This window comes from Orbicella franksi, chromosome 9 (assembly GCF_964199315.1).
Source record: "Orbicella franksi chromosome 9, jaOrbFran1.1, whole genome shotgun sequence".
In the NCBI taxonomy this organism is placed as follows: Eukaryota; Metazoa; Cnidaria; class Anthozoa; order Scleractinia; family Merulinidae; genus Orbicella; species Orbicella franksi.
In genome coordinates, this window is record NC_138153.1 from 6171807 (window position 1) to 6195883 (window position 24077).

General features: G+C 40.2%; 2 protein-coding genes across 2 annotated transcripts; one reads left to right on the top strand and one right to left on the bottom strand.

Moving 5' to 3' along the window:
• Positions 1-2951: 2951 nt before the first annotated feature.
• On the bottom strand, positions 2952-18001 carry LOC145496463 (pre-mRNA cleavage complex 2 protein Pcf11-like). The gene is made up of 13 exons (XM_081476127.1): positions 17641-18001; positions 15118-15243; positions 14462-14641; positions 12846-13127; positions 10454-12046; positions 9093-9294; positions 8079-8498; positions 6980-7280; positions 6632-6855; positions 6040-6164; positions 5864-5956; positions 5536-5571; positions 2952-4342 (listed from the first exon to the last, which is right to left on the bottom strand). Exons 1-13 carry the CDS (start codon positions 17800-17802, stop codon positions 4022-4024), a joined length of 4065 nt encoding a protein of 1354 aa, XP_081332253.1. The 5' UTR covers positions 17803-18001; the 3' UTR covers positions 2952-4021.
• Positions 18002-22460: 4459 nt separating this feature from the next.
• LOC145497497 (putative neuropeptide Y receptor type 6) lies at positions 22461-23675 on the top strand. The gene has a single exon (XM_081477306.1). The coding sequence runs from the start codon at positions 22593-22595 to the stop codon at positions 23673-23675; it is 1083 nt and encodes a 360-aa protein (XP_081333432.1). The 5' UTR covers positions 22461-22592.
• The last annotated feature ends 402 nt before the right edge of the window (positions 23676-24077 follow it).

Here is a 24077-nt window from a genome sequence, read left to right on the forward strand (position 1 = left end):
CCGAGAAATTAAAGCGACCCTTGTGTTGTCTAAACATTGTTTCATTTTGGTCAGATGTTAGTTCTGTTTCCGAGGGTCTTCGTGCTCTAAATTCGCGACAAAAACGTGAGCCGAGAAATTAAAGCGACTGTATTTCGTCTGAGTTTTCTTAGGACCATGCAGGGTATTGGAATATTTTGCGCATATTACGATATCTTTTGGCTTGGAAAGATTTCCATCCAGAAACTGTTGAGTGTTTTAACTACTGGGAAGGCCAAAGACTCGATTTCCGCATCATCAACTGAAACAACATCTTGGCGATTCTCCCACATCACCCCGCAGCTGTAGCGAAATACATATTTCCTACTTTTGTCGTTCTATCTCAAAAGAAAACAAACTTCAACAGATACCACTCATGCAACACTTGTATTTTCTTCGTACACACACTCGTGTTTTTCATATTTTACTATACCATGGAAATATGTGGAGGCACGGTGAACTCACCGTTAGTGGGCTCTTAGTGCGCTCGTCTCCGGATCAAGCGGTCCGGGTTCGAGCCCTTGCCGGGGACATTGTGTTGTGTTCTTGCTCTCACACTGCCTCTCTCCACCCAGGTGTATAAACGGGTACCGGCGAATTGTATCCTGGGGGTAACCCTACGATGGACTAGCATCTCTTCCAGACGGGAGTAGAAATACTCCTAGTTGCTTCATCCTACAGAAACCGGAGAAAAGCGCCGGCCTGATGGGCCACTTAGCTCACATGTAGACTACCTTTTTATCCTGATAAAAAATATAGCCTCTTCGAGGTGTTCAGTTAGTTGGTGCGCAGCGTAAAAAAAACGAATAGCGAAGTAAAGGAGACAGAAGCTTGTTGCGAGGAGCAAACGAACGCCTAAAATGTAATGTAAATAAATGTAAATGTGTCATCGCGTTGTGTTCCTAAGCAAGACACTTTACTCTTACAGTGTCTCTCTTCGCCTTGGTCTATGAATTGGAACCGGCGAATTTCATGCTGGGGGGCACGCGGGCCTGGGATGGACTAGTAATTTTATCCAGGGGCGGAGTAGAAATAAAACCGGTCGCTTAATGCTACGGAGACTGGGATAGGCTCCGGCTTTGTGGACCTGTATGGTCTACTTGGCTCGACGCAGCCGTTACCTTCCTGGCCCACAGGGTAAAAGGTTCAGTCTGCTCGGCTAAGTGTCCCCGATCAGAGACACCGTTGCGGTGCCGTCCGAGTTCAGCAGCATAGAACGACTTTGAATAAGCCTGGATGCCGTGCACGTCCATCGCGTAATTACCCACTGAATATAACTGACCTGTAGCCGCCATCTGTACCTGAATGGAGAGAAACGCTGTCAGGGTAGTGTCTCGCTCAAGACACAACACAAGGACCCCGGACATGGCTTAAACCTAGACCTGTCGATCCCGAGTTCGGATAAGACTGCCATTATACAGGTGGCTTTTACAATCATGAAATAATATCCTTTGATCAAAATCAATTTCAGAAATGGAAAGCGCGAGACGAAATTAGTAAGATTGCCATTTTTCATGATCAGTTTTAAAGTTAATTAAGAAATTAAGAAAATTCTTTAGACTAAAAATACTGTTCGTAGAGGCGACTCGCTTTCATCTCGGCTAGTCATGCGACACTCTCTTATTTTCGCCTGCTGCGTAGGATAGGCTGATTGATACCCATGTTTACACAGCACCTCACCCAAATTTGCAAAAAAAAAAAAAAAAAAAACGGGACGAAGAAGTTGCCCTTTATGAAGGGACAGTGCCACCAGGATCGTAGAGGCAATTTTGAAGTGGCAAGGCTACAAAATCTGGCTAAGATGAAACAAGCATCAGGGGTCACTGTTCCGCTGTTGTTACTTTCAAGTGGTAAAATTCATAGGTTATCCATCACCATGTCATCTATAGCCCTAAATAACCAACCCAAGCAAAAAAGTGGCAAGGCTATAGCCCTACCAGCCCCTCCCTCTCCGTGGTCCCTGTATCAGTGCTGCGCTAACTTTTGCTCAAATTGCGGTGAGTGTAAAACGCAGACTGCGGACCGGCCAGATAAAATGCAGACTGAGGGTAATTATATAAAATGCAGATTGCAGATCAAAGGTAAAATGCAGACTGCAGACTGTTCTCGTTTCAACTGAATCGGGTTACCGTTTCCTTCGAGTCCTTTGTTGTGGAAAGAGAAAAGTTTCAAGAAAATGGAAACTAACGTGAGATGACAAACACAGAGATGACCAACAACATAGTTGCCACAGGCATCACTTTTCAAAATTCCCTGACTTTTCCCTGATAAAAATAAGATTCCGCAGATCAAATAAATACACAATGTCAGATCTAGTTGCGGCTTCTAGCCTCAACTTACGGCTTTCCTTTCTACTCGTTCACTTAAAGGCTAATGTGTTTTCAACAATTTTTTCTTCTTCATTGACGAAAAATATCGTCGAGATCCCAGTGAACCCAATTGTTTCTTCCAGCCTTCAATGGTATTAACTCAGCCGTGTTAAAATATTTCAAATTTCCCCGACTTTTCTTCAAAATATCATCAATTTTTCCTGATTCAAAAGAAATTTCCCTGACTTTTCTCTGACCTTGAAGAATTTTTCTTTTCCCTGACCATTTCTTGACCTGTAACAACCATGAAAAAAATTGCGTTCGGAATGTTTTATTCAATGCATCGAGAACATCGATCTGCCACTAAATTCCTAGATAAAAAAGAATCCTTTGTGATGGATACTCCATAAGGAGACGTTTCGAGAAAGTAGAAGCTAACAGCAAGTTTATAACAAAAAACCAACAAATTGCGTTCGGAATGTTTTATTCAATGCATCGAGAACATCGATCTGCCACTAAATTCCGAGATAAAGTAGAATCCTTTGTGATGGATACTCCATAAGGAGACGTTTCGAGAAAGTAGAAGCTAACAGTAAGTTTATAACAAAAAAACAACAAATTGCGTTCAAAATGTTTTATTCTTCATTGCATCGAGGTCAAGTGTACATAAGGATCCATCAAATACTGGAAAATCGTTACAGCAAAGTTCATGTTCTAAAACAAGGTTTAACGCGTAAAAGTGGCTAAGTCTGTAGTCTGCAGAGCGAGGTAGGGGCAGATACAGCGCACTAAGTTAGAGCCTACGCGCGTGGAAAATGCATGTGTTCCTTGCACGAGCACGTAGAACTCGCAAGCTATATGTACCGTTTGTGCCTGCATCACATCTTGTTTGAAAACATTTCACGAGTTCACGTAGCAAGTGTAGACCAATTACAACTCTATGAACTTTCCTTGTAGAGAAAACTTCGATCTTCATTACTTATTTTCAGAGAGTTTAATGTTACTCTATAATAAAATCACACTTCAATACAAGTTGTGAATTTCTTTATTTCCTCTGTTTCGAGGGATTGTACATCGGAGCAGTAGTTCACACTGCTAATGGATAATTATCCCTTTCAGGGATTTTCTCATCCTTGAGTACGCTCAAGGACTCCTGATCAAACTGCTTTCATTCTATCCGAAAGACCACGAACTCTTGATCGATTTCGAATATTTCTGATCATGGGCGTTCCGCGATAAAAGTAGTGTTGCTAAAGCTGTCGAGGCGCGCAAGAATCGCTTCAAAGGGATCAAAGAAATTGGTCCAAGGCAATCAGCGAAACCTTACGAGGTTTTCGATTGTTAAGCAAGAAAAAGGGAACTAAAACTAAAACATTTCGGAAGGCGCACATTTATAATACAATAACCAATTAAATCTATGACATTCATTTCACTCATTTTTCTCCCAAAAATTCAAATCAAGCCAGATCACGATCAACTCGAACCACTCAGTCAGTGTCCCAAGCCAGGAATAAAATATTATGCTACCAAGTTGAGCTCACCAAAAAAAAAAAAAAATCAGTGACGGACAAGGGAGGTTGATTGATAAACAACAGAATAACCTATGTGATTTTGCCGGAGTTTGATCGTTAGTGGCAGTTTGAACAGGCTATTGACGGACGGAACGATCACGGCAATGCCCCGCAACAGAGTGACTATTTATCATCACCCTTTGTTTCATTTTCTTTATTGTCAATAGCATTACTAGACACACTAAGCACGCGCTCTACCTTACACGAGTCTTTGTCGGAAGACTCTGCATCTGATTTATCAGTCTTTTTTTCTTCTTCTAACGGTTTGATTTCGCTCGCCTCCTTCGTTGCCGGAATCTCCGGTTCATCCTCGTTAACTCCCTCGTCTTTGACCTCTGTTTTGGCTTCACCCTCTTCTGGCGATTTTTCTTCCACATCTACGCCCATTTTCTCCTCCTCTTTCTCGTCCTCGTCATTATCATCTTCTTCTGTATGCACTTGGTTCTGTATAGCACAAGTTGGAAGCAAAACAAAGCAAAACAAGCAAAAACCACAATCGCACCATACTCAAAACAAAGAAAAAGGGAAAAACAACGCAGAAATACGTTAGGTAGGAGAGTCTCGCAGATCTTTAGAGACTTGTGCTGCTACTGCTGCTGCATCAGCTGCATACCAAACAATCTCTGTCCAGTTCAGCATATGCACCAGACATATGTAAGAATTAGCAAGACAATTAAACGTCAATACGGTATTTAATGTTACTAAAACCATATCTACAACTCAGTATTGGAGAGAACAGACAGCGGGAGAGCAAGGCAAAAACGTAAATATACACATATTGGTTCAAAGCAATGCACTGGAAGATTCAAAAGGTATGTTATCAGGGCTCGACACTAACACTTACCCGCTTTCAATTGGAAAGTAAATTTGCTTCTTAAAGTAAAGCAATCGAAAATGAACCAAAATACTTACCCCTACCTAATCTGAGAAGTAAATTTTGGGTTATGCTTGATGGTAACTTTTACACTAAAATTCTTACGTGTGTACAAAAAATATCAAATGATACAAATGACCACGCGACAATGATTTGCCGTCTTCAAAAGGACGAGTTCATTCTGGTATTTACTGATCCACCACCACCACACTGGAGTACCGAGAAAGCTGCCGAGTATACACGTGGTGTGATGCAATCGAAACCACCAGTTTGCATTCCTCCTCCGGCCTATGGCAGATATGTATGGCGAAGGAACTCGCAAAAAAATGAGCCTATTTCAATTAGCAGCTACGATAACGCACTCCATTTTGGAAAGTAAAATTTTGAGATGTAAAGTAAATTTTGAAATCTACTTTCCAAAGAGGAAAGTGATGTAAAAAGTTAGTGTCAAGCCCTGACTGTTATGAAAGTGAACACTATCTGTCAAGCGCGCGATCTAACGGGGTACAAACACAAACTTTGATTTATACCTTCGAGTAGTTTAATTTAGAAAACCCGACAATCTCACATTTACTACTAGTCTGTTTACGAGAGAGTTGCAAAAATAGTAACAAGGGAAACATAGCAGAGGAGGAAGCACACAGGAAAAGAGGATTTTTCTTTACATTGCAGGAGTAATGATAAACCTTTACAATGACAAAAATCGTGCCAAGACACAATGAAACAGCAATTACTGTAAAAAAGAATGATAGCACTAACTCACCTCTTTAACATCTTGATAGCAAAGGTAATGGTAAGTCTGCAATACAAATGTAATTCTCAGTACAAAAACAATAAAGATAGATTAAAAGTATTGTCAATCGACGTTTCGATGCATCAAGCATCATTCTCAAGACTGAGGTCGTTAATGCTAATGTCAAAGGCAATAACAACCTCAATCTTGAGGATGATGCTTGATGCATCGAAACGTCGATTGACAATACTTTTAATCTATATTGTCAAATGCTTTAACAAGCACCTCATTATCCGATCTCAAAAACAATCAAGACACTTTAAACTAGCAAAAGTGCAGTGTGTAGATAGAAACTTGCCTTGCCATCAATGCGCACAGCTGCCTTATAATGCCACTCTTCGTTAGTCTCCTCCCAGAACTGCTCAAACTTCTCGCAACAAATGTCACATTCCTAAACAAAGTACGAGGATGTGGCTTAACACATGTCAAGATTAAAAGGTTGCCTAGCAATGAGAGTTAACAGATCACCCTTACCGCTTCAGCTTCAGTGTCACCACTAAGCACAGGACAGCTGCCCTCTCCGACTGCTTCCTTACTCTCCTTCAGAGGAACAGGAGAATCCACTGCCCCCATATTAACATCAAAGAAGGAGCTTCGAGCTGTATGAACAAGAAAACAAAAATATTCCTCTGTTGAAATGTACTTTCCGGCTCAACAGCCTCAACTAAATGGTTGCAAACAAGAGTTTTAACTACTGAATGAAACTACTTTTTACAACTATCATTAGCACATGAAAGTATTGCTCAATTTCTTCCACACACTAGAGTTTCATACACAGATTTAACACTGCCTATATTACAAAACTGACTCACGTCTGGTAGCGAGAGTTAAGCGACGTTAACAGTTTCTCTACAATCAAACAAACTCTTTACGAGTTATCTCCGAGGAGAAGGGCAGCAAAACAAAAAAACACACGAGTGGGGATTTGCTTTTGAGCAAGATGTATCCCTAAAAACTGCTATGTACATGTACATGTATGAGGGGAACAATAACTTATTGCAGTGCAAAGTTGAGCCACCGTTGGAACATTAGAGGAAAAACAAAACCAAAGATGGCTGAACCGTACCTCTCTCCTCTGGATCAGAAATCTCCTCGTAATTCAGCCAGTCCTTGACAGTGTAAAACCACTGTCTGTGTGCCACTCTTCTGCCGTCCTTCTCTCGACGGTTCTTACGGAAATGCCAGTCCAAGTGTTCACGGTAGATCTTTGCAGCTTCTCCGGGGAACCGCAGTCCACAGGATGAACACTGCGTTCCATCATACAGACTGCTAATCACACCATCGTGACGCCTGTGGGATACAATGACAGTTAAAGTTGAAGTGATATGTTACCCTATCTTCAAAGCCACGTGGTTGATTGACCTGAGAAAGGATACAATACACATGTACAATGTATAGAGCGCAATAAAGTTACCTTTTCAGTTCCTCTGGAACAAGTTTTATCAAGGGGATTGGTTTTTCTTCTTTTGGAAGTTCTTTCTGGGGGACTGCCGCGGCTGATAGAGCAAGACCTGGTATAGAAACAGGCCCGGCAGGAAGAGGTTGGGGCTTTTGAATCTCAGGCTGAGGGGGTCCTTGTGAAGGTACATGTCGTGGAGACGCATTGCCAGGTTCAGGGGTCACCTTAATGATCCCCACTTGCATCAGCTTGCGGAAGAGATCATCTACAGCTTTCTTTTCCATCATGGTGTTTGGTGTGTGAGGGGTTTCTGGACCTACCAAAATATAAAGACAGATTGTTTTTTGGGACAGAGACTTGATGGAGGCCAAAAAGTCGCTGGCTCACAGAGTAGTGAAAATAAGAACCACTCAAGTTTTACATCAAGTCATCATTATCATCATTATCATCACTAATTACCAGTTTAACTGCAGGGCACCAATTAAATCATATCTCTATCAATAAAAGATATGTACTTGATGTAACTGTATTTCTAGTTTATAGCATCTTCTGTTTGTACATTTGTAACCTTAAGAATAAGCAGTGCTAAATGATAAGCTGTCAAAGTGACTAAAAAGTAGCCCTTTCATTCCTAATTATTACAGCATGGTAGTTTACTTCCAATTTCTCCATACAATTAACAAGCAGACCAGTGATGCAAATAAATAAAATCATCAACCAGAAGTTTGTTGTCCATAATTTAAGATGGTATTTACAAGGCTTAAATGTTAAAAATTATAAGGAAAACTGAATGTTTCTGAGCAATATTGTACAAAATATACATGTAGCAGATGGTCTTTCACCCTGAAGATGACTTAATTAATCAAACATTCCGTTTTCCATTTAATGTTTAATTTTTTTAGCCTTGTAAACAGCAGCAGAGGACAATTGTTTTGTTACTTGGAACAAAAACATTACTTTAGAGACGGATGAGGAAAATAACCTTATGACATTTGAAACACAAACACAGGTGCTCTGACCTCTACATGTATCTCACTTAGTCAGAATATTTCATTGCAGTGCATGCTGCAGTCTTGCATTACAAAGTATGTATGTTTTTACAGTGTTTACATACCTTTGTCCTGTCTTGGTGGTGTACTTGGTGTAACGAGTGATCCTGAACCAGGTTCACGACTGGAAGGGTGTCTTGGAATCTCCTCCTGAGGTCTTCCATGCACAAAACCAGGATTTGGACCACCTTCCAGCCTTGGATTGCCCTCGAATGGCCTATCAGCTATCATAGGAGGGGCTCCCATTGGCATAGCTCTACCAAGATCATGTTCTATTGGTGGCCCTCTGAAGTCCTCATTAAGTCTTCTCATTTCAGGCTCATTGGTTATGAATCTGGGGCCATCATTCCTCTTCATGGGACCTATAGGTTCCATAGCACCTCTGCGTGGAATTCTAGGGTGCTCTGAAGGATCATCAAACCTTGGCAGCATTGGTCTCCCAGGGCCCACATCTGTAGGAGGTCCTTGCATGTCTATTGGTCCCCCTGAATGGAAAATAGCAATAGCAAATGTTCAGAGGGGTTTCAATAAGGGCCAGCACGGGCAAATTCACCAGCTGTGAGGACAATTTTGACTGCTTGGTTTGACCAGATAGAGGAAAGATTTTATAGAGAAGTTCAGTTCAAAATGTTTACCTGCCTGTGAAAACCAGTTGCCTTCCTGTTGAAGACATAAATGAATCAACTGTGTTCATGTAGAGGTATAACACATACATTGGTAAATTTACAGCTCTCCTGTTGAAGTCAGGCTATTTCGCTCATATTGTGGAACATTTCACATTGCTTTCAAAGGCTTTGTTCCCAGTCCTTCCCTCGCCCAGGTAAGTACAGGGTACATGTAAGTATTTTACTTCCACTGATACATTTCAGTGTGATGGTGCCCCACGGTTGCCGCTCAAAGGGTTGCCATGGTTACCCTGCACACTCGGCTCAATGGACCTGGCTCTACCAGGCTTACAGGCACCTTTCCCCTCACTCATCTACTGCAAATGAGTTTAATTCATTTTACTTAGTCACAGAGTGTCCAAATTAACATTACAATTCAGACAAGTTGATATACATGTAAATTTGGTCTTTCACCTGGTCTGAATGGAGGTTCCTCCATCCTGGACGGCATCTTGTGTCTAGGCTGATGCTGCAGATGTGGCAGAATCCTGGCCTCCTGTGGAGGTAGCCTCATTGGTTCAGGATTCCGCTGAAGTGCATACAATTGTTGAAGTTTATCTACCAAATCATGATGTTGCTCAGCAGTCAGGTCACCTGCTTGAAGACGTCTTTCAGCCTGAGAAGACAAAATACCCAATGCTGACTTCACAAGAGCACACTACTGCTGTGTACATGTACATGTAGCATTGTACAGTAATTGTTGAATCTTTGTCTTTTCTTTGCATCTCAGTCTACTAACAAATCTGGAACATTTTCTCCATTCTAACTACATAAATGTAACAAAAGGTAAAGGTGGTTGTACAGGGTATAATAATAATATACATGAAAAAATTACTCGATTCTGATTGGTTGAGAGCAGTGCAGTTCAAGCGTAACACCAGTGCAAATTACACATTGTAATTATGGATTATAATTGGCTGAAAGACAATAGGAAATTTTCTAAGCCAATGATATCACATAAAATGATAACGAAAATTTTGTGAGGAAACTTTGAAAAAAATGGCGAATGAAAAAATTTTTAAAATGGCTTCAAGAAAGATCTTCCGGCACTTCCTCCACGCAAATTTTTTCATTTTTATATTATTAATAACTAATCATACGGTTTTACTTGTTCAATTTGGAACTAATTTGCACTTGTGAGTTTTTCAAAAAGGTGAAAAATTTTGCACTTGCCAAAGCAGCTCATGCAATTTCAGCTTTTTGAAAAACTCAATCATGCAAATTAATTCCAAACTGAACTCGAAACTGTATGATTACCTATACTAATCATGGTTCATACACACATTAAACAATCTCTAATTTTTTTTTCCAACAACCATTGAAAGACTTTAAAAGGACAATTCAGCAGTATTCAAGAACTTACTTTCCTCCAAATCACATGTAAAAAATATTTTACACTTGATTTGGAAGGGGGGACTCAAAATGCAAAATTTTAGACCTTTTTACATGTACTTGTGGAATTCTTGAATTTCCTCCAGCAGTCCTCTAATTTTGTTGACAAGTCCCTGAGTACTTGAGTCTCCAGGACAAAAAGCAACACTTTGATTGTACATGTAACTGTAGCTGAAGTCTCAGAAAGTTGATTTTGATGATGTGGAGTTGAGTGTTTGTTATGTAAGTATGTAGTATCGAAAGTAACCCTGCAATCACTGGGGTCTTGAGTTCACGTTCTAGGACTTTTCAAGACCAGTGCAAATCATGTAAATGTATATGGGAAGGGGAGTTTGAACAATTCACTGTAGTGTGCCGTCTAAACTCTTTTACAGTCTACCTACCTGTATCATGATCTCACTCTGGCGATCTAACATGAGCTCGCGTGGGATTTCAAAATCAGGAGTCCACTCTCCAGGGCCTTGCTGCATGGGAGGAGTATGAGGTCTAAATTCCTCTGGCATACCAGGACCTGGGGGACCAAGGTTCTGGTGGAAGCCATGATCACGGGCAAATGGGTGATCACTATGGAGAAGATGAGGAGGGACATCTATGGGTTCCCTCATCGGTCGGTCAAAAGGGTGGTCAACAAAGCCTTCTTGGAGAATCTGTGGTGGTGTCATTGTTCCGGTATTGGGAGATGCACCCTTTCTGTTCCGCAGTTCACTAATCTCAACATCAGTGAGCAAAGGTCTTGGTTTCTTTGGCAGAGGTTCCCCAACAGGTTGGTCCCTAGGATCATCATGAAAAGAACTTGGAGGATGGTTACGAACCCTACTTTGTGTTTCTTCTCTTAATCGGAAGTCTGGATCTGGCCGCATTTCTGGCCCAGTAAGACGTGGTTCAAATTGTTCTGCTTTTTCAACTCTTCTCCTCTCAGGTCCACTTCCCCTTGATCTATTTTCATGCATTCCTGGGCTTCCTGCCCTTACAAATTCATCACGGACATGCATTGGAGTTTCGTCACTTCTGAAGTCTCTAGCCAGTGGTCTTTCTCTAGGGGGTGGCCTCTCTGGTACAGCCATTCCCAGCCTAGATTGATCAATCCCTCGAACAAATTCTGAGGATTCCCGCTGCCATTTGTCTGGATTTAACAGATGCTCATCGTGTGGCACAAAATTTTCCATTCTTTTTTTTTTATCACTCTTCCAATCATCCCTAAAAAGAGGAATATCTTCAACTTGTCTGTCAATGATAACTGGATGTCTGGGGTCCCTTTGTTCAGGCCTTCTTCCAAATCTTTGATCATTTTGGAATTCAGCACTTTGAAATTGTTCATTGTCATTATCTCTGCTTCTTTTCATTGGTTCACGGGCACGACCTCTGCCCCTCTCACCCTTTCCTCTCTCTCGTTGCTTTTCTGCAGATCTTCGTCTACCTCTCCGTCCTCTTCCTCTCAAAACTTGTGTCTTTGGAGCTTCATCTGGCCTGTCCTCGTGATTTGGTGACAGACTAGGCCAGTCACCAGAATTTCGTCTTTTATGGTTATGTTTAGGTTTTGATGGTCTTTGCAAATCACCATACTTTGGGCTGCCTGTGACTTCCCTATCTAGATGAGTTCTACTGACACTTTCTACAGGATTCTGCACCTGAGTCATGTGTTGAAGACTTCTGATCTCTTGGGTTTGGGGAGCTTCCAAGTCAGGTTGTGAAGGATCAATAAGATGATCTGGTGGTCTGCCTGATGTCTGCTTTAACTGGATTTCTGGCATGGCAGACGGAATGCACCCATGAGTAGCATTTACAGGTAGACTTCCTTGGGCATCAATCAGCTTCCTTTCTTGGGCTATAACAGGTTTCCTTATTTCCAGAGGTTCTTGGATATGATCGGGTCCTTGCTGACGAAGACGTGGATCTCGACTGTTAGATGTTGCCTGAACACTCTCAGTAGACTCTGCTTTGGTTGACACCGGCACACGACCTGGTGAGCTGGAAGGCTGCCAGAAGAGAAAAATTGAATGTAATCAATCATTCCATTGTACCGTCATTCCTTATAAATAATGGACAAGAATCATACTGACACTGTTCACAGGATTGTGTAGTTCCAGAAAATATCCATACCTCCCCCATGGAAGGGATTTTTTCTAACACCTCCCCACCCCTAAGGAAATTCCAGTTAAGCTTCATACATTTCTTTAAATTTTTGGTCTCATAGAACCCCACCCCCACTGCCCAGGAAATTCCAATCCCTTCTGTGGGGGGAGTATGGATATTTTCTGGAACTGCGCATTTCCTATTTATCCTACATGAGCAAGAGTTACAACTGGAAAGAGTCACTATTTGAAATGGCTTGCTTACACTGTACATGTGCATCCAATTTTTCTAAAATCAGGCATTAAATGTTAGTTACATGTAGTTCTTCATCTTGACTCATCGACAAGGTATCACAATGTGTAAATGAAGGTGTATATGTATGGACAAACCCACCCAAGGAACAGAGAGTGCAAATGTTTTTAACACACAAGAAATGTTTTGGACTTTTTAGTTGCCAGATAAGTAAGACCAATGAAATACATGCCGGAATTTGGTCTAGTTTGAAATGGCTCCAACTTGTCTTTCAGGCAACTGAGTAGATATACAGTGTACAGTGTTCATTAATTTTTCTTTGCTCCTTGATAACAATAATCATTAAACAAAGTAACAAGGCATGGGGAAGATGATCACACAAGAAATTCTGAATGGACCAACATACAACACAACTTTTAAAACTTAATAGTACACAGCAGAATTTCACACCCCATTAGACAGTGGAGAGTCTTCATCTTCTGGCTTCAGTCGCAAGTGAAGTATATGCTGCTGTTGCTGCTGAAGAAGGAGTCGTCGTTCTTGCTGCTGTTTCTTGAGCAAAAGATCCCTCTTCATTTGATGCTCCTGGATCTCCAGTTCAGTCAGCTTCAGCTGCTCCTGCTGTAATCGCTCAAGCTCAAGCAGACGTTGTTGGTGATCCTCCACTACCTTGTGCTCTTGAGGTGTTGATATCCCTGCCGTTAATGAGGCCACTGTCCCAGTGTTTTCTGCCTGTGTTGTTTAAGAATGTACATGTTAATATACATGTACTAGAATCTTTGGTAACACACTGTGATGTGTTAACTTTCATATTGCAAAATCAGGCAAAATCAAAATCAGTGTCCAATACCCTTGAGCTTATCCTGGATTCTGTGGAATTGACGCAACTAGGAGAATTGCTACTCCCCCTTGATGGGATGGTAAGGACTAGTCCATTTCAGATTACAAACAGCATTTAATTAATTTCATCAGTACCAATTTATACACCCGGGTAAAGAGTGGTACTGCAAGAGCAAGGTGTCTTGTCATCATGCATGTAAGGACTTGACACAATGACTCCAGCCAGGGTTTGAACCCTGATTGGTCAAAGCCCAGCATGCTAACTACTAAGAGTGCCGCACACTAGCCGATTTTTTGTCGTAGAACTGCAAATTTTTTTGTCGGGATCAAATCGGGTTAAAATTTGTCGGGCCATCAGCTTGCCGCACACTAGCCGATTTTTTGTCGCAACTAACCGTGTTGAGGCTTAGGGCCAAGTCATCCAAAATCAATTCCACCAACACAACTCTCATGAGATTTCCTAATTAGTTGAGGCAAGCGCAAGCCCCGACAAGTTGTCTTGGTCCACCACACACTAGACGACAAGACCTGACAAGACGTTTTGAGATCTAGCACTGTCAGATATTGCCCGATAAGCCCCAATCTTGTCGTAAACTTGTCTGAATTCACCGCACACTAGCCGACAGGTGAAGATTTTTTGTAGGCTGACAAAAAATCAGCTAGTGTGCGGCGGCCATTAGGCCACTATGTCTCTCACACAGGCTACAGACATGACCACTGTATAATTACATGTAAGGTTCTACCAAACACAAGACAAGGCTGAAAAAAGCATCAGCTATCAGTCACAGAACTGATCCCTTATAGCATTTGACATTTGATGTGTTGCATTGTGTTATACTTTACTTGCCATTACATTTACATAAATGTATTAACAATTTTTAATTAAATAGAAAAAGTGAATATATAGATAAATGGCAAGGAAACCCAATAAAAATTAAACCAATTGGGCTTGTACTGTAGGGTTAGGTTCCCAAACTAGCACAGCAGGATATGTCATTAAATTTAATAAAAGTTATATAACAGGAGAAACAAATGTGCCTAGTTGTACGTCATTTTGGTGCTTGGTCGTACATTGTACTGTCTGCCCACAATGCAAAACTAATCGGACAATTTCACAAAATTAGTCGGACAATGTCCAATAACTGTTATTTCCAACACTAAAAAGTGTTTTCTGAATGTAATAATGAAAAAGGTGATCTTAGATACATGCAGCCTTGCAACAGTACCTTTTTCAGAAACTTGGGGTTGATGTGAATGGAAGGGCTTGGTGGAGGAGCAGGAGAAATGGGCCAGCCGGGGTCATGCTTGTTCACAGCAACATCCAAATCATGCAAGATTTTTGCTGGAAAATACTGTGACCAGGTGCTCCGTAACTTGAACAGATCACGACGAGTCTTATCATCAGCCTATAAATAAAGATAAAATGGAAAGATTTCTTTCCTTAATGGTCGTCTTCAATATAATGTCAAGTCCAACTACAGTTGTATATATTATTTTCAGTTTTGCATGACTGAGGAGTGACAATTTGTAGTTGGACAAATGTGTTATCTTTATCATCATCTTCATTTATTTGCCACGTAAATAATAACAAAAGATATTAACAATACTGAAAAAGCGGCAAGAAGACCTCCAAAAGAAACCACCAGGCTTATAACGAAACTTATATCAAAATATTTTTAAATTGGCTTGAATATAGCAATAGTTCTGGAACATGTCATAGTTTGAAAACATTCTGATCTAAGTTTAAGGTTAAACTACAACTTGTATGTATTATCAAGAAAAAACATTGCTTCCAAGGAAACCCCTTTGATCCAAGTTTAAAATAGGGCTTGTTTTATGATAGTGGTATCCTCAAAACATTTATGAAACTCTTAGCAAATACCTTTTCAAATACACAAGTGAACGTCTTTTCCATGATTTGTGCAACAAGATGTAGGTACTCTCCCCCAACATTCTTAACAATGGAGTCCAGCAGGTAAAGGGATGGCAGTTTGGATTGCTGTGGAACCTGTCAGAAAACAACAATACTACGTTATTACACAAGCACTATACAGTAAATGTTTCCAAAATCATTCATACTACAGAACATGGAAGAAAACACTCAACATTAACTCTTTCTGGCCTAAAAAACACAACATTCACAATTCAGTTTGCAGTGGGTATTCTTGGGGAATGTGACATACCCATCAAATAGATATACCTGTATAACTGTTCATCAAAGAGAGTAATCTATATTTATCAAAACAGCATTAGTTTGCAGTGGTCTACTGAGCCAACACATTTCCTAAGGCGATGTTACACAAGCTACATGTAACTAGCAATTTTTGAACCAGGTAACATAAATGCTCCTTTCAAATAACATGCATTCTCTGAAGCTTAAAACCTATGTAATGACTGCATTTTTGGTTTTTGTAAATCGTAATTGCAACAATCATTTGAACCTTGAAAAAAGGAACAAACAAAATGGATCAATATCTACCAATCACAAGGCCTTTAGAACCTACTAAAGTGTACATCTGTTACCTGAGGTCTGTAAAATGACTGATGGCAGCAAAGTATGCAATAATATTATCATTATTGTTCAGGGTGAGTTTGTGTGTTATTGAAAGGAACAGTAATATAATTGTTGCAACAATATGCATATAGCATCATCCCAGCGTAACACAATGCACAACATGATTTAGAGAACATCCTATCAGAAAGTGTGCACTAAACGTTGTACCTCTAATACTCAATATTTAACCACGCGGCCATGGGCCGAGCGCGGTTCTAGGTTTACCCGTGGTTTATTTATTCATTTTTTTTTTTTTTGTCGGTGACCAGACGCAGACCTCCGCTCGGCCAAACTTTGAGTCACGCAACGTGTGATGTTTTTCCGCCAGAAGCTGTTAAAACATAAACACACGGACAATTTTACGGATATTGTTTTCTTTTTTGTGGGTAAAATATATTTTCTTTTCGCTTTATCAAAGCGTTGGATTTAAAGGGAATAATAAATTCGCTGAAAAAAGGTATTACGTCAGCCATGGAATGTGCTGACGTTGCAGCTTTCACTTTCGCTACGTGACAAATAAGATCGTGTTTACTTTGCAAGTTTATTTCGGCAGAAGCGACGGTCATTAATTTATTTGTAATTTTGCGAGTATTTCTTGCGGTTTTAGGCAAATGAAGTAAATCCTTTGACTGTTTCATCGCAGCGAGTCCATAGATCGGAAAGAAAATTAAATATTTGCAAGCCAAGCAAAGAACGTGTCAGAACGTGAAAAGATTACGTCATTGATAGGGAAATAACCACCGTACTAAAGATAGCCGTGGATAACGCAATTCTTGAATTATGTGACTCGTGTGACTTCTTTGCTAACCCTTAACTCAAGGGAAAAAAACAATTAAATTTAATCGTGACTTTAAAGAAAGAAAGCGCTTTGTAATAGTGTTCGTATCTTCATGCCCATACATATCCCGAAGAAACTTCCAGATTAAGACTATTACGTCATCGGAGATGTCACAACGGCTACGACTGATGGTGCGATAATAGAGTTTATGTTGATCAAGTGCTGTGATGTCTACAGTAATCAATGAATCATCAAAGATTGCTTTGGAATATGCACTGCGTTGCGACTGTAGTACTAAGAAAACAGTTAAATTTTAAAAGCGCGGTTATAAGATCTAACAGATCTTCTTGTTTCCCCATGTTTCTAAACAACAATTAAATAATTACTGTGAGCTCCGGATTTCCATCGCATGGTAGTTACTAAGGGTGCAGCCTGAGACAACTATCACAGAAATTGAAAGCAAAGAATCTAATTGTTAATGAAAAACATGGGGAAAATTACACACAATCATTGTTTTAGCACAAATCTAATAGTCATTCAAAACTTTATCTAAAACACTTTGACAGACACTATGAAGATGCAAATTAAAGAAGCAGCCCCATTTTGTTAACAACCACACACTGCTAGGCTACCATATTCACTACCTACCACAGAAAAGATAGCGAGTAGCATAGCCCATCAGAGAACCACATTCATGATAGAACGCTAGTAGATTTATACCAGAACTCAACAGAAATAATATAAACAGTTGCCTTTCAGTTGAACCACTAAATTTGCTCTTTATAGCAAATGCTAAATGCTACGTCAAATGCAGCTTTGTTTTCCATACTGCTAACAAAATAAACTGTCAAGACAGCATTTCGTTTATACTTGACGTCCCTTAAAAGTCGGCATGTACTGTAAAGTCGGCAAAATACACCGAAAGTTTAGTTTCACAACCCTAACACTAACTACAATAAGTAACTCCTGTTGATCAAAGACCGTCAATTTGAAAGTGTAGCCGTTTTGTGGAATATCGATTGGCTGATCATTTAGCATGGACGAAGAAAGTAAATCGCTGAAATAATACACACCTGGTAGATACGATTTGCAATAAGCTTTGTGATACTTTTAGCAAACTGACTGTTTTCCTCCGCCAACATTGTGAGTACATTTATGAGTGGTTTAGAATTAAATGTTAAGTCTTCGAGGGACGATTCATACTCCTCACAAATAGCTTCCTCTCCAGAGTCCATGAGGGCGACAAAATTTCGCACAGGTAAGGTAAAGAAAGGGAAAAACTAACACATTATTTCAACGGAAGGTAAGGTCGAATTGAAATTCAAGATGGCGGGGTGAAATCAGCCTCGTTTTCAACTCAAGCACGTGAGTATTCTTTTCGAAGCATTATGGGTAATAGGGTGGCTTGTCCCCAGACTCGAAGTAACCATGTGGTTCACTCAGGAGCCATAATCGGGGACGGAGACCGTAAGTCTCGGGATTCGCGCGCACCTATGATATGGGACAGTTTTTCTATTTTTAGAACAAATTGCGCCATCCTGACGTCATATGTCCGCGCGGATTCATGCACATGTCAGGGGCTCTCGCGTGGATGTTGTCACGTTGCGTGATCAAATGGTGAGAGTTGAGAGATTCTCTTGCGTATTTTTCACAGCGATGGCAGGGAATAAGGCAGGGAATACGAACCAGGGCGCTTATATGTAGTTTTATGCTCTGAGCTAACGGAAAAGGTGGGTTTTTCAGGGTCGAAAACAAGACTTCAATCTCGCGCTGGGAATAAATAATAAGATCTGCTCACGCTAGTTGTAAGCTTACGCGTATGCTTAAGAATATAGCAAGAAAACTCTCTACTCTGGTATCGAGTTAATTTGTGAGTTTCTCAGACAATGTTTAATCATGACCAAAACCTGTTTTGATGGTTTCTTATTGTCTCTGCTTGTTTGGTGAGTTTGCAAAGGTGTTTGAAAGGAAAGTTTGACGCGTACAATTAGCTCAATTGCATAGTGCAGCTCGTGCGCTTTCAAGTCCGAGTCGGTGTTTTCAATTGTCAACAAATCTTGACAAAGATTTCTTTCGTTATCTTTTGTGCTGAGATGCTGCAACAAATTTCACGAATGCAAAAAAGGCTGCTAACGTCATGTGTGTTTCTTCAACATAAGCATAGTGAAGTTTTACACTGCGAAAATGAAAATAGACAAGGAGTTTTGATAACTCGATCAACAAAATCGAAATCGTTATTCCAAGTTGATTAAAGAAAGCGTCATCGTAACTTTGCTGATTATTTCTGCTTTATTCACATATTTTCAGCTTAGCTTTTAATATGTTCTCAAACATTTATCCATCTTAATCGTATTTAAAAACTATAGAGCTATTGTTTGAGTTCGATGTACGCTTCCACACGAAAGTGCGGCGGCAGTACAATTTGTCATGTTTAGTGACTGTACAAAACACGCATCGGCAGGCGCTCTCATTCATCGACAACAGAGAATTTACTGGATTTTTACACGAATAAAACTGAGCAGTATCTACGGACGTACAGTTATTAAGCCTCGATGAAACATCAAGCGTTGCTTACAATTCAAGCGAAACTCAAACTAGCAATTATTGTGTTTTACTTTTCGGTCGCGATAGACTGACAAATTCCTCGCAAGCGTGTGGCAAGAGGAGCTATGAAACTATGAAGTCCTGAAGCTCTGCTATATCTAAATATATCCAGCTAGTTTTTTGCTGTGTAATGGAAAAGCTGTTAATCTTCAACATATGTGAAATTTAAAGTGGAGTAATGTACAACTCATGTAAAAGAAGCATCAGTCGGAACACAACTTGGTCAGCGATATATATAAGCTTACAGCGGAACATACCTAAATTCGACGCTGTCTTACTTCACTCAAACTGGAGCAGCTTACGACGAAAATACTTAAGCAAAATTCCAACAGACGTAAACGCGTTGAGTTGTGGGGCAAAAACGTGAAACATTTGGGGAATTTCGGACGCCATTTCCCCCGCGCGACATCCGCAAAAATCCTCGCAGCATGTACGCGCGTGTGCCGCAGGTGATGGCGTAATTTGTTCTAAAAATAGAATTATTGTCCCATAACATGGGGACAACCCCAATACTTGAAATGGCGCGCGATTACGGTCTCCGTCCCCGATTATGGCTCCTGGTTCACTGACGGAAGCTCGTCCCTGATTGCTTCTGTTGCTTATTTATTAGCTTTTATTTAAGGAGACATTCAAAGTCATATGAAGACCCTAGCCGGATTTCCCACTACCACAAGCGAGCAGACTGGTTTGTCTCTAACGGTGCAAGTCAAAGGCAAAGAAGAACTTAAACCGGTAAATATAAAGCTACATTACTCAGTTTATTAAAAAATAAAAGCTGGAGAGTCCGCAAAAATAATAAGTTAGGGGGCCATCGGTCCTGAGTGGTTTTCCCGAATATAATTTTTTTTTATTGAAACTAAGACAGAGAGACGGAAATTTAAAGATTGCTTTCGTAGGTCCAAAAGAGAAGGAAATTAGAACCGAGACGTCAATAGCACTGTGCATTGTCCCATTGAAGTGAGAGTGTCAACGAATTGAAATATCTAGTGATTTCATTTTTATATATCACAGAACTCTCATGATAAATGTTTATAGAGCTCTCCGCGCTTTGTAACAAAAAAAAAACACATTTATATAAAAGTTATCGACCTGAAGAAGGGTTAAGCCCGAAACTTCGCCCACAGCAACGGTTGGCACTTTCGTGACAAAAAAAGTTTTCCATTTTAACTGTTTTTCACCTACCTAGTCCGTAATGCACTCTGTTTAAACCAATCAGAGCGCGTCTAATATTGGCACTTAATTGTGATATCACTGATTAAAACACGGTTTCTCTTAGTTTACACTGACCATGCCATAGAAACAGCCAATCAGAATGCAGGAAAGCAGTTGTTTACTCGTTGTACACCCAACCTTCCCATCCTGCGCTGCATGGATTGTGTTAGCCACTGAATTTTCTATGGCATGGCATAAAATAAGAAAAAAAAAGGCGAGTGTGTAAACTAAGAAAACACAAGTGAAAGTGGAATATTCCACCGCGGTATACCACTCGAAAGTGTTGCATGACTGGTATATTTTGAATTTTGTTTTCCTTTGAGATAGAACAACAAAAGTAGGAAACACGTATTTCGCTACAGCTGCGGGGTGATAAGGGAGAATCGCCAAGCTGTTGAATTTCAGTTAATGGCGCGGAAATCTAGTCCTTGGTCCGCCCAGTAATTTAAACACTCAACAGTTTCGGCAATTGCTCGATGGAACTGAATTTTTTCAAGCCAAAAGGTATTAAATATCGCAAACCATGCATCATCCAAGGAAAGGCGAAATACGTGCAGTCGCTTTAATTTCTCAGCGTAAATCATGGTGACGGAAAAACAAAATTAGCATCTGAACAAAATAAAACAATGTTTAGAAATCAGAACTGATTTCTTTTCTTTATCAGTGTCGCACCGTTTTGGAAACTGATTCATTTTAACAAAGGACTGTGCGCAATTTAATTTCCGCACTGTTACAACCTTAAAACAAAGCCAGCTTAACGTAGGACGTCTAAATACGTACCGGAATCAAGTCGCTTCTCTGCCAATGGGAAAGTTTCTCTTATTGACCCTGAACAGGCCGTGATTTCTAAAGGCTTCGCTGAAGGCGAGACACTCACTTGGTGTGTTTTTGCGACAGCTTCTTTTCTAACAAACAATCGATAATTTAGTGTTTCAGGGCAGAGTGTTCTTTCGTTACAGCTAATTCTATCATCTACGCATACTGCTCTACTGCTCATATCGACAACGAATCCGCTCACTGGCAGTTGCGTTAAACTACACTGGACCACTTGCCGCGTAAGTGCACATTCTTGTTTATCCCGTAAGAAGTTGAGATACGTTTTAAACACGTTTTAGGCACGCTTTACGCACGATATCATCAAATCGCGGCGGTTTTCGACCTTGCATTGCTGAAAATTTGATTTGCCCAATACTCCTTGTGCATTTTATAAATTGTTTTAAATTTCTTGTGTCAACTTATTGTTTTATGGATTTCTTCATGATACAATTTAAATTCTTCACGTGATTTGGTCGGCTTTAGAGGATTAAAGGTTAAAGAATTGGTTCATGTTTAGCGTGCGTATATCGAACCCCTTGTAAAAGGAACTTGCACTAAACTCGACGGAAATTTTGCAGCTAAATTGAAACTGCGTACGTCATGTTATATACGCACGGCCGTGCGTACATAGAGATTTCTTTCATGATGGCTCAATACGATGTTCCGAAACGAAAGGCTGTTCAAGGCTGGTATCGAGAGCTGAGAAGAAAAACTTGTAGAATTCAAAAGAAATCATAGAAAGTTCATCTTTGGTTCGAGTCGAGGGATTTCTACGGAGAACTTCCATTTTTGATGTGGCCTTTCAAATGAGAGAATCAGAGATTTTATGGTGTAGACACTTTAAAGGTACATTGGACTCACTATCACTTTTGTGATTGGCCGAAAGCGTACAATGAATTTTCGAAATCAGCGCCTATGACGTCATCTAGCTGCAGATTATACAATAATCATGTCAAGGGCACTTAAGGTCACGGGCAACCATGTCTTGTATGACCGCGGTGCATGATTTCTAAGAATAATCATGTCAAGTTCGCGCACTTTGTGTTGCTTACCGTCAGTGAAGAAGCAAAACATGACTTCTATTTTTTTTTTTTCGTTTAATGTGTAATAAAACAATTACTAGATTCGGTTTTTGTGATACCCAGAATAATCAAGGTCTTGGTAGGCGTTATCGGTGGAACAGTGACCCCTGATAATTGTTTGTCTTGGGCAGAATTTTTAGTCTTACCACTTTGAAATGGTCTCCGCGGACCCTGGTGATAGTGTCCCTCAAAGGGCAACTTCTTCGTCTGCTTCTCAGAAAAACGACTGATCGCATTTAGTCCAAAAGTAAATTAAAATTATTTACGTTTTCTTTCCCGTTGATATTTTATAGATCAGGAGGTTTTCAGCCATGAATGACGATCGTGAAACATCGTCGTTGGTTTCCAATGTCTCTGGAAACAATTCATCACATTTACATGACAGCACCCCACGACTGAATCGGATCTACCTATTCACACCAGTTGATGCCACTTCAAAATGGACTCTTTGTGCACTTTATTCTACCATTGGTTGCCTAGGATTCTTCGGTAACTGTCTGCTACTTTACTTTCTTTGGAAAAAGCCAAAAGCAAATCCAATCCAAAAAAGCCGTTTTATGAAAAATTTTAATTTGTATGTAAGAAGCATGTCTCTGTCAGACATACTTTCTTGTGCAGTTTCGCTTCCCTTTTTATGCGTTCAGATTTTATTTGATGTGTTCCAAAGCGGTTGGCCTTGCAAGCTGGTTCGATATCTCAACTTCGTATTTCCTGCCATTACAATCAATAATCTGGTCGTCATAAGTCTCGAAAAGTACTTATCAACTCGTGCAAATCCACGCACTTTCAGTGCCGCCACAGTGCAAAAAATGATCATTTTTGCGTGGGTTTTCGGATTATTTTTCATGTTGTTTCCGGCAGCTGCATATGACGGCATAAGAGTGGATCTTAATGACACTCATTTTACTGTCATGTGCAGGAACGACCAGAATTTCTACCCATTCAGAATAATACTCGTGGTTTTTCCAGTACAGTATCTTCTCCCGGGTATACTTATAACTTACATCAACATCTGCTTGATGAAAACAGTGTGGGTCAGAGGAAACAGGAACGTTGGCAATGGTCCGCTGAACAATGCCTTCAAGGCTAAGATGAGGTCAGTTAGGATTAGAGGAATTTCTGTTCTTATTGCCATTACGCTCACCTTTATCATTACTTATTGTTTTTTCCTCGGTTATGTGATAGTGAGCACTCTGATAGCTCAACCAAACCGAGACTTTTCAACTGATTTCATAACTCGCTATGGCAGTGGAAGTATCGCATATCTCAACTGTGTAACAGATGTCATAATTTACTTTGTCCAAATGAAGGACTTTCGCGAATTTCTAAGGAAACGTTTGTTCAGTTCTGGAAGCGGCAATGCAAACAGCCGTATAAATAATAACTTCTCATAGGAATGAGCAAAAAACTCATAAGATGCGTGACACAGTTAATACAGTTAAATTCAATAAGAGGCTCAAATGGCACTTGAAAGTGTCAAATAATTGCTGGTTAACCAAATGTTTCGGGCTTAGCCCTTTCCTTACATAACTAGTTATGAATAGAGAAACAGACTTGCATGCCCGCGGGCAATGCAATTGAACAGCACAAACACGGACAGTCTCCGTCCAACGTTGTGTAAAGAATAGTGTGCAGTGATCTCTTTCCACACGTAATTTTTGGATGACAGTTTTCTCAAAAACCTTTTGAGTTATAAATGTATGCAATACAAATAAAAAGTACTTATAAAGAAGTGAAAAGGGTGAAAAAGTATGCTGTGAGGGTCTGGTTTTGACTATAGAAGACATTTAATAAGC

Excerpts from the sequence above, each read along its gene's own strand:
- LOC145496463 (XM_081476127.1), bottom strand. The coding sequence starts at position 17,802 with ATGGACTCTGGAGAGGAAGCTATTTGTGAGGAGTATGAATCGTCCCTC. Across the intron at positions 6,856-6,979 it reads GTTCCAGAGGAACTGAAAAG|GCGTCACGATGGTGTGATTA; the intron begins GTAACTTTATTG and ends TGTATCCCACAG. Across the intron at positions 4,343-5,535 it reads GCTATCAAGATGTTAAAGAG|AACCAAGTGCATACAGAAGA; the intron begins GTGAGTTAGTGC and ends TGTGCTATACAG.
- LOC145497497 (XM_081477306.1), top strand. The coding sequence starts at position 22,593 with ATGAATGACGATCGTGAAACATCGTCGTTGGTTTCCAATGTCTCTGGA.